This window comes from Raphanus sativus, unplaced genomic scaffold (genome assembly GCF_000801105.2).
Source record: "Raphanus sativus cultivar WK10039 unplaced genomic scaffold, ASM80110v3 Scaffold0093, whole genome shotgun sequence".
Classification (NCBI taxonomy): domain Eukaryota; kingdom Viridiplantae; phylum Streptophyta; class Magnoliopsida; order Brassicales; family Brassicaceae; genus Raphanus; species Raphanus sativus.
This window is the reverse complement of record NW_026615414.1, coordinates 37,168-47,480: the sequence shown is the minus strand read 5'-3', so window position 1 is coordinate 47,480 and position 10,313 is coordinate 37,168. Positions and strand designations below refer to the sequence as shown.

The following is a 10,313-nucleotide window of genomic DNA, read 5'->3' as shown; positions in this document are numbered from 1 at the left end:
TTGGTCTCTGTCTAAGGCCGTGCCCTATATAAGCAGACTCATTTGTACATTTTAGATTCACCTTTCAATCAATAAAATAGTATGCAAAGCATTTTCTTTTAAAGAGTGTTCTTTGAGTTGTTCTTTAGAATTCTAAGTGTGAGAACACTAGTAAAAAAAAGCTCCACAGCCACGTTTATTTTCGTGGGTATGACCAAGAATTCGTGGCTATATGGAGCAGAAGCCACGAAATGCTACGAAAAGAAAAACGTACGTATAGGTGCGTAGCAAAAAGAGCGCGTGGCAAAAATCGTAGCAGGTTGCCACGTTTTGCTACGAAAGTTTCGTGGCAAACTTTGCTACGGTTTGCAACGGAAATTACGTAGCAACAGCTACGGTTTTGCTACGAATACTTTCGTGACAATTTGCTACGTTTTACTACGGAAAATTTCGTATGTATTGTGTTTTTCTTGCTACGTTTTTATTCGTGGCTAATTTAAACAATTATAAAAATAATTTGAAACAATTATAAAAATAATTTGAAACAATTATAAAAACAAATTTCAAATATATATATAAATGCAAACGTAATATGCAAACAAGAAGGCAAAATACCATAGAAACAAAATATATTACATAAGAGTTGCAGTTTTAAACATTCAAAAGATAACAAGTTTTTGATGGAAACAAAGAAAGTACACAAAAGATTGTAGCTTAATACATGAACTGACCAAACCTTAAATACCAAGTTCTTTTTGGCACCACCTATCTAACTCAGAATGGTTACTGGTCGTTAGAAGTCGTGGATGAGCCGTAGACTGAACTTGAGCTTGTGGCTGATGTTGAGATTGAACTGGAGCTTGGGGCTGACTTTGAGGTTGTGACTGAGCTTGAGGCTGAAATGGTTGGGCAGTTGAGGCAGGAGTGGAAGCTTGAGATTGGAGAGTTTGCAGAATAATGTTGAGAGTTGCTTGGCTTGCTGACATCCCATCCTTGACTTCAGTCTTGAAAGTGTTTAATTCAGTCTTGAAAGTATTGATATCTTCCTTGACTTCAGAAATGTTGGTCTCGAAGCCAGTCATGCGCATGTCGACGTCCAGATTGCGCTGAAGTGAGACAGGAATTGGCACAGAAGGACATGAGTTCTTGTACTGAACACTGCCAAGGCCGTAGACTGTACCCTTCTTTGTCTGTCCTCTCTGCAAAAAGCAAGAAAAAAGAAGCATAAGCAAGCATAACTAACTCACTCTATCTCACGCTCCATAACTAACTATAAGACACAGCCACAACTCCAATAACTAAGACAATCACAAGCATTTGCAATTACAGTTCAATAACTAAGTATTAAAAAAGTAAGAAGAAATAAACAGAATGAAGATGAGAGAGGAGATGACCTTGATGTATTCTTGGTTGAGAAGAAAGCGCTTTGAATTTGTAGCAGCAGTGGAGTCAGTTTGACCTTCGCCAAGTGGAGATTCTTCTTGTAACATCTCTTCAACGGCTTGCTCAACCTCCAGCACCAGTTCCTCCGTACGTTCGTCTAGGAAGGAACCATCTTTGCCCGTGTGTATCTTCCTCGCTAGGGCTGTATATGAAGGTGGTTCACCGTCTTCAATCGTCTGTAAGAAAAGAAACAAATGGAAGTTAGAAATTACTTAAGGCAAAAAAAAAAAAAAACTTGAGGAAAAATTTACAATTCTATGCTCGATGTTTACGAAACAGCGTGGGCCTGCACCGTGCTTGTACATCGTCTTCCCTCTAGGAGCAGATTTGCGAGATGTTGCAGCTGACTGACTCTTCTTTTTTGCTGCCGGAGTGCTATACTTCTGACAGACTACTGCCCAGTCAGTGTCATTGATGTAAGCAGGATGCTTGTTATCTCGCCTTTTCTGGCTGATGCGGCCACAGACGGTAACCTGAGTTTGTTTCTTCCATTTTAAGAAGATTTCATCATGGAACTGGTCATCCCAGTAGTAATGTTGCTACAAAAGAAGATAAGTCATTAGATTAAATATTACTAAGTAAATTAATAGTTGAGAAAGGGAAAAAGAGAGGGAAAGAGATACTTACAATAAAGGAATGCCACCACTGATCTCTCTTGTCCGGTGGAACGTTTGTCCAGATTGCCCAAGGTCCCCAGAAGTTTGCCTGCCATGTTTCTCGGATAAAAGCATGGACTTCAGGATCCACACCGAACCTGAAACAATACAATGGCAGACATCAAACAAAAGTCATATAACTACACTTAACCATAACATTACTAACCACAAAACTGATACACAGTGAGCTACTTAAAACTTACCACAATGCTCCATTGAGCCTTAGAGGATGGAGGTGTTGCTGGTTACGTCGGGATGGCGCACGTAGCAGAGCATCTTCTGTTCTCCTGACATAAGGGGCAGGAGCCGCAGGCACTGCACTTGAAGAGCCGGTAGGTGCGTGAGGCACAGCTCCAGGAGGTACAACTCCAGGAAAGACAGGCGGAGCAGAAGATGGGTCCATGGCAGCAGGCCCCGAGGAAGTCATTCTAGGTCTCCCCTGTCGCATATCTGTAGACAGAGAAAGAAAGAAAAACAGAAATTAAAAAAAATGGAAACAGAACAAACCAAAACAGAAACTTGAAATCAAAAACCAAACTTGAAACGGAAACAAAAAACAGAAACAAAACACAACAGAACAGAAACTTAAAATAAAAAAAACAAACTTGAAATGGAAACAAAAAACGGAAACAAAACACAACAGAACAGAAACTTCAAATCAAAAACCAAACAAAACAGAACAGAAATTTGAAATAAAAAACAAAACTAGAAAGGGAAACAAACTGAAACCCTACAAACTGAAACCCTAGAAACCCTTCAAACTGAAACCCAACAAACACTCAAATCGAAACCCTACGAACCCTAGAAATCGAAACCCTAAAAATCCTTCAAATTGAAACCTTACAAACTCTCGAATCGACACCCTACGAACCCTAGAAATCGAAATCCTAAAAACCCTAACTAAACGGAAACTGAAACACCCAAAATCGAAACCCCAATAACCCTAAATCGGAGAGGTTATGAGACAGAGACGGAGGCTGAGACGAGAGGCTCAGTAACCTGGGAGCTGTAATCCGGATGGACGGGGGCGACGACGGGGGTCGTTTGAGGTTCCGGTGGAACAAGCCATCGCTATCGTTGTTTAGCTGGCTGAGAGAGAGAGAGAGAGAGGCGAGAGGCGAGAGGCGAGAAGACACAGAAGAGAGAATAGGTTTTGCGCCTGTAAGAGAGAGAGGCGGCAAGAGAGAAATTTTTTTTCTTTTATCAAGAGTCGTGGTTTGTGAGAGAGAGATAGAGGGAAATGGTTAAAAAGTGTAAATTTTTTCTAAGTGTTGAAATTGGGCTGAGAGGGAAAATTTTGGGCTGAGAGGGAAAAATTTGGGAGTTGAATTTGTGGTGGGAAATGTAATTAATTAATTAAATTTGGGGTTTAGTTGAAGTTTAGGGTTTAGATAGGTTTTAAGGTTTAGATAAAAATGATATTTTTATAAAATCTCATAAATATTAATCAGAATTTAAGAGTATATGGTAGAGTTAATTTTTAAAAAGAATATAACAAAGTTTATAAAAATCTATTTGGGGTTTAGTTGAGGTTTAGGGTTTAGATAGGTTTTAGGGTTTAGATAAAAATGATATGTTTTATAAAATCTCATAAATATTAATTATAATTTAAGAGTATATGGTAGAGTTAATTTTTAAAAAAGAATATAACAAAGTTTATAAAAATCTATTTGGGGTTTAGTTGAGGTTTAGGGTTTGGATAAGTTTTAAGGTTTAGACAAAAAATGATATTTTTATAAAATATTAGGGTAGAGTTAATTTTCAAAAAGAATATAACAAATTTTATAAAAATCTTAAATATATTAAAAAGTTCTCTTATTATATACTACAACTTTTAAAAACATCATAAACTATAAGTTTACTAAACAGTCGCTTATTTATATTACATAATTAATAAACGGAAAATTCACTAAGAACTTGAATCAGATTCCGAATCTGAATCAGTACAAGACTCTTCTAATTCATCTTCGGAAACATATTCGTCATTAGGAGGAACAACTGGCGTGGAATCATAATCTGAATCATCTTCGACAATATATGTTTCAATGCGCAACATCGTGCTCTGTGCAACAACTTGGTTGTGTGTATCATCTTGTAACGCAACAAGAGCATCCTCAGACGTTTCTCGAACCCCTCTAGGCATAACTTTTGTACATGCCCACCAATCGTTTGCTGATGTATGTCGTACCCGTGGATAAGAGATAAAACAAACTTGATCACAATTACCAGATAATATAAATGGATCATATTTCTCATACTGCCAACGCGGAGACACATCAACGATTCCGGATTTATGTTTTCGAATCCCCCGACCTTCAGTTGTATCAAACCACTTACATTTAAAAACCATGGCCTTCAGTCCAACGGAACCAAAATACTCAACCATCATTATCTCCTCGATCAAACCATAATAGTCAGTGTTTGTGGTTCCACGAACTTGGACGCCATAATGTTGGGTTTTCTTTTCTTGGCCATGTCTATGTGTGTGGAAGCAGTATCCACGTGAATGGTAAATCGGCCAAGATTTATACTTACGTTGCGGACCTTGTACAAAATCCAATATCCACATCGGAAACTCATACGTGTTACTAGCTTCCACAACCTGTTCATTAAATTTATATCTATTATTGATACGTTTCAAATTCAAATTATAAATTAAATAATATCAGAAGCTCACATAGTTTTTCACCCAGTTGGCAAAATGTTGGTCTTTCGCAATTTGTAGATCATTATTAGACATATACGGGTTTCTCTCAATCATAAACTCCTCAAACATCCTGTAAGTTTGTTTAAAGCTAGAGATTATAACTTAAAAGTCTCAAAAAGTATTAAAAATTAATCGGAATACCTTTCGTAGGGTTCAAATGTGTCACAATTCAACATCAGAAAAGTCTGGAGGACTGTGTAGTCATCATCGGTTAGCCATTTCGCTTCAGATTTTCCACTAACCCGGCCTTCGTGGTAAAACAAGTTAGGCACATCTGGATATTGATATGTAAACCGAACTTCTCCGGGAAGCGGAACCTCAGGTACCACATGTGGATTACCAAAGAAGTTTGCAGATGCAGTAGATATCTCCTCGTTCGAACATTGTGCAATGATGGAACCTGCAATGTGTGCCTTATTTTTAACTTTCTTTTTCAGATGGTACATGTATCGCTCGAAAGGATACATCCATCTATATTGCACTGGACCACCTAAACCAGCTTCGTCTGCTAAATGCACGGCCAGATGTTCCATAACATCAAAGAACGATGGTGGAAAAATCTTCTCCAAATTGCAAAGCTTCACTGCGATGTTTTCTTTTAAAGTGACAACGTCTTCGTCCTTAAGTATCTTCGCAGAGATATCACGAAAAAAAAGTGCAATCTCTGCGAAAAATAATAGGAGTTAGTCGATAATAACACATATCAAAATAATTATTAAGATTATGTACCTGAAATTGCAATGTGAACACTTTTGGGAAGTAATTCCTTAAACGCAAATGGGAGAAGTCGTTGCATAATGACATGGCAATCATGACTTTTCAGACCTGAAATCTTGCTATTCGTCTCGTCTATACATCTACTAAACTTTGAAGCGTACCCATCTGGAAATTTTACATCATTCTTCAACCATCGTAGGAATTCTTTTTTTTCTTCCTTTGACAACCGGAATATCGGGACAGGCATCGTTCCATCATCCTTGATATGTAACTCAGACCTTCTGCACAAATCAGGTAGATCCATCCTCGACTTTGCATTATCTTTTGTCTTCCCGGGAACATTAAGCACCGTGTTGATAATATTATCAAAGAAATTTTTCTCAACGTGCATGAAGTCCAGGTTGTGTCGAAGAAGAAGGTTTTCCCAATACGGCAATTCCCAAAAGATGCTTTTCTTCACCCAATTGTGTTCTTTGCCGTAGCCGTCTATAGTACTCCCAGGTTTCTCGTGTCCATTTCCTCCACAATCAACAGTTTTTTTGAGTCCTTCGATGCTGTTGATTCTTTCGTAGAGAATTTCTTCTCCCGTCAGCCATGGTGGAGGATCATCAGTTATTGTCTGCCCCTTTCGAAAAGCTTGAACATTTCTTCTGTAAGGATGCTCCTTTGGTAAGAACATTCTATGACAGTCAAACCAGCTATGCTTCCTTCCATGTTGCAACCAAAAAGACTTTGTCTCGTCTTGACAATATGGACAAGCTAAACGACCATGAGTCGTCCATCCCGACATCATGCCGTAAGCGGGAAAGTCATTAATTGTCCACATTAGTGCTGCTCGCATCGTGAAATTTTGCTTCTTCGAGATATCATATGCTTGAACTCCATCGCTCCACAAACTTTTTAGTTCTTCAATTAACGGCTGCAGATAAATATCAATGCTCTTCTTTGGATGCCTTGGCCCAGGAACTAGTACAGATAGAAAGAAATATTCCCTTTTCATACACATACCAGGAGGTAGGTTATATGGGGTTATGATGACGGGCCAGACCGAGTGGGCTTCACCGCTCATACCCACTGGATTAAATCCATCTGTTGCTAATCCTAGATAAATATTTCGACTTTCTGCAGCGAAATCAGGATATACCTTGTTAAAATGCTTCCACGCTGCTGCATCAGAAGGGTGATGCATTTCTCCTTCTGGCGACACATGTTCTGCGTGCCATCGCATGTGTGATGCAGTCGTCTCCTGTTGGTATAGACGCTTCAACCTCTCTGTAATAGGCATATAATACATTCTTTGTTTTGGACGTCTTTTCCCCTTCACATGGTTCTGGTGATATCTATCTTTCTCACAAAACCGACACTTCAACAACGCATGATCTTCTTTCCAAAATAACATGCAATTATCTTCACAAATATCGATCTTGACAACAGGGAGACCAAGCGACTTCGTCAGCTTTTTCATATCATAATATGATCCAGGAGCTATATTTGGTTGTGGCAAAACATCTCTAAAAGTTTGTGATATCTCATCCATACATGACTCCGCCAAATTATGATCAGTTTTTACTTTCATTAAACGAGATGCCAAGTATAGTTGAGAAATACCTTCGACACATCCATCATATAGTGGTTGATTGGCGGCTTCAAAAGCTTCAAATACTCTTTCTTCATATTGCTCTTCGTTCGGTTCTTCCGTCAAATTCTGCACTGGTATATCGGTTGATCCAAAGTCTCCTCCTGGAATGTTTTCTTCATATGGCCCGTCTTCCGTATACCTTGCTTCATCTTCCAGAACTTGACCTCCCGTTGATGATTCTCCAACGTCATAGTAGCTCTCTCCATGGCTTGACCATAGATAATAATTATTTTTGAAGCCGACTCGGTAAAGATGGCGAGATATGGTTCGTACATCACGTTGCTTTCGGTTTTGACATCTTACGCAAGGACATAACATGGTGTTCCGCTCTTTGAAAGAATTTTGATTCGAAGCAAATGCGAGGAAAACTTCAACACCTTCACTAAACTCTCTTGAAACATTATTATTGGCTGGATCGATGTGTTGATCCATCCACTCTCGGTTTTGAAAATAATAAGACATGAATACTATCTTTTATTTTTGTAAAAATATTTTTGTTTCTTGTCTTTTCTGTTTTTTTTCTTGGGACAAATCGACCTGGTTGTTGCAATTTAAAAGAGTTCCCACGAGCTTGCTTATATAGGAAAAACTTGCTACGTTTTTTGCCACGATTTGCTACGAACATTGCTACGGCATTTGCTACGAAAAAACCAGGAATCTTGCTACGAATTTCACACGTTATTTTTCGTGGCATTCTGCAAGAATCTTTTCTGCAACCACTCAGATGGATGGGATGGTGTGTAGAAAATCTGCCACGAATTTTACCACAAAACATTTTCGTGGCTTTTTTTTTGGATTTATCACTGTCAAAAGTGCAGGATTTGATTGGTGTGATATTAATTTCGGTGGCCTTGCCACGTTTTGCTACGCTTTATATTCGTAGCAACAGTTTTTTTTGTTTTTTCCATCGAACATATATTTTTAAATTATAAATATCTGTTGCTACGTTTTGGACGTAGGAAAACGTAGCAAGCTATGACACGAAATGCCACGTTTAATTTCGTAGCACGGTTTTTTTGTAGCATTTTGGTAGCTGCAGCTTGCCACGTTTTCTTCCGTAGTACTTTCGTAGCAAGTTTGCTACGAATTAGAAACGTTTTGCCACGTTTTTGTTTACGTAGCAAATACGTAGGTAAGTCGTAGCTTTTTCTTTTTTGCCACGAAAACTGCGTGGCAATTTCGTGGCTGTCAGCTTGTTTTTTACTAGTGGAAGCATTAGAGATCTACTGAGCTCGTGGTTCTAAGGGTTGTTTGAGAGATTCATCAGCCTTGAAGATCACAGATTGAGAGAGTCAATCAAACCCACAGATTGAGAGAGTCAATCAACATCTATCCATCACCATCTTCCATCTTCAAACAACTATCCATAATACCATTCCATCCCTTTATCTTTTAGTTTATGTTCTTGTTTTCATTATTCATAAACTCATTGTTTTTCCTTTGTTTTCAGGATAGATTGGATCTAAAAGGCCAGCAAGTCGTCCATCTTCACCACCTTTTCATCCGGTCTTCATCTCCATCGATAAGATCGACCCATCGACCATCCCACCAACCGACCCAGCTTCCGTGCCCACAACATTTGGTATGATGCGGCCATCAAATCAGTGGTCGAACCAGAGTTCAACCAAGCTATCCAAACCGACCACCTTGGAGCCACCAGCGATAGAGGTTCAGTAAAAGAAGGCTATCTCGACCATAAGAAGGAGTTTTCTCATGAAACAAATTTTACAAGAAGTCTAACTCATCAAGGAATCCCTGAGACTTGGAATTTCAAGAAAAGCTTCACGGATCAAGAAGTTATGGATTTTACAATCTGTAGTTTCTCCAGCCCATCCAGTTGCAAGTATCAGCCCTTAGAAGTGGATTTCATCCCAGCCATGAAGCGGCCTTCTCCTGAATCACTCATGGGCTTGAAGAAGAGTTTCTTATCTTTCCAAGAAGCCCGAAATCAAGAGAATTGGTTCAGTAAAAACCAAGATGCAATCAATTTTCCAAAACCGGACAAACCAGTTCTGCACTTGCCTGATTTGGAGTCTCACCGGTTCAATCTTAGTCAAACCAAGTTATGGCGACCAGGAGAGTTCCCACTTGATCAGAGACATCCAGAGTACATATCCAACCATCCAGAAGATCATTCCACCATTTCACCATACACCAGCAAGCATTGGATCAGGAGGATCTATTTATGGCCACACTTGCCTTATTTGGGGTTTCAAGGATTTAAACTCCAACAGCTCTTTTACCATTCATTTCTGGACGTGATCAGCTCCTTCCAATCAGTAAAAAAGATTCCCAGGAAGCTCAGTTATCCCTTGAAACCATACAGGTTCAAGTTTATAAGCTCCCCCTTTGCAAATCCCCACAATCACTCCAACAGCTAGTTTCCGATATTTCTTGTCTTTGAAGATTTGTTTCCTTTCTTTTTACTTGATGAACGTTTTGTTTAGTTCTTTCTGAGCATTATATAAGCTCTCTTATTCTTTCATTTGTAGTCACCCTCGATCTTAAGAATTTATAAAAGTTTGTTTTGTTTTTATCAAAGTTTGTCTTTGAATAAAATCGATTGTCTTTAGGATTCAAAGTGTGATTCTTTGTTGTCCTATTGATTCGTTTAGCATAGGTTGTTGTGAGATTCATCAGCCAGTGTTAATCCAGATTGAGAGAGTCAATCAAACCCAAGGATTGAGAGAGTCAATCAACATCTATTCATCCCCATCATCCATCATCTATCTTCAATCCATCAAACCATTCCATCCTATCTTTATTTTTAGTTTCTGTTTTTATTTTTCATTATTTATAAACTCATTGTTTTCCTTTGTTTTCAGGATAGATTGGACTTAGCCAGCCTTATTAGCTTGCATCTCCTCGGCCTGGTGAGCCATACTTAGCTCCCCCTTGCCTCCAAATAGTCCAAGCGACCCTTCTTCTTTCTGGAGTTGTGCCATCACCTCCTCCATAGATGGTAAGCTTGGCAACCTCAGTATATGCTTGATGACATCTTTGTAGCATGGGTTGAGTGTCATCAGCAATCCAAACACCTGATCCTGCTCCCTTCTCTCCATGAGCAATGCTTGATCAGTTGTACTCGGTCTCAAGCTCTCTAGCTCAGACCACATCGATTTGAACTTCCCCATATGCTTGGTAAGTTCCACATCTTCTTGCGCGAGCGTGT

At 39.0% G+C, this 10,313-nt stretch overlaps 2 protein-coding genes across 2 annotated transcripts; both read right to left on the bottom strand.

The window, feature by feature from the left end:
• Positions 1-572: 572 nt before the first annotated feature.
• LOC130501079 (uncharacterized) lies at positions 573-3,287 on the bottom strand. The gene is made up of 6 exons (XM_056995976.1): positions 3,078-3,287; positions 2,282-2,528; positions 2,050-2,176; positions 1,674-1,961; positions 1,374-1,598; positions 573-1,178 (listed from the first exon to the last, which is right to left on the bottom strand). The coding sequence occupies exons 1-6, from the start codon at positions 3,145-3,147 to the stop codon at positions 717-719; spliced, it is 1,419 nt and encodes a 472-aa protein (XP_056851956.1). The 5' UTR covers positions 3,148-3,287; the 3' UTR covers positions 573-716.
• Positions 3,288-3,987: 700 nt separating this feature from the next.
• On the bottom strand, positions 3,988-7,573 carry LOC108858300 (uncharacterized). The gene is made up of 4 exons (XM_018632252.1): positions 5,515-7,573; positions 4,927-5,449; positions 4,756-4,855; positions 3,988-4,680 (listed from the first exon to the last, which is right to left on the bottom strand). Exons 1-4 carry the CDS (start codon positions 7,571-7,573, stop codon positions 3,988-3,990), a joined length of 3,375 nt encoding a protein of 1,124 aa, XP_018487754.1.
• Positions 7,574-10,313: the final 2,740 nt, after the last annotated feature.

Coding starts and splice junctions, on each gene's coding strand:
- LOC130501079 (XM_056995976.1), bottom strand. CDS start 3,147: ATGGCTTGTTCCACCGGAACCTCAAACGACCCCCGTCGTCGCCCCCGT. Junction 1,599..1,673: donor TAAACATCGAGCATAGAATT/GTAAATTTTTCC, acceptor CTTTTCTTACAG/ACGATTGAAGACGGTGAACC. Junction 1,179..1,373: donor TCAACCAAGAATACATCAAG/GTCATCTCCTCT, acceptor TGCTTTTTGCAG/AGAGGACAGACAAAGAAGGG.
- LOC108858300 (XM_018632252.1), bottom strand. CDS start 7,573: ATGGATCAACACATCGATCCAGCCAATAATAATGTTTCAAGAGAGTTT. Junction 5,450..5,514: donor TGTTCACATTGCAATTTCAG/GTACATAATCTT, acceptor TATTTTTCGCAG/AGATTGCACTTTTTTTTCGT. Junction 4,856..4,926: donor ACATTTGAACCCTACGAAAG/GTATTCCGATTA, acceptor ACAAACTTACAG/GATGTTTGAGGAGTTTATGA.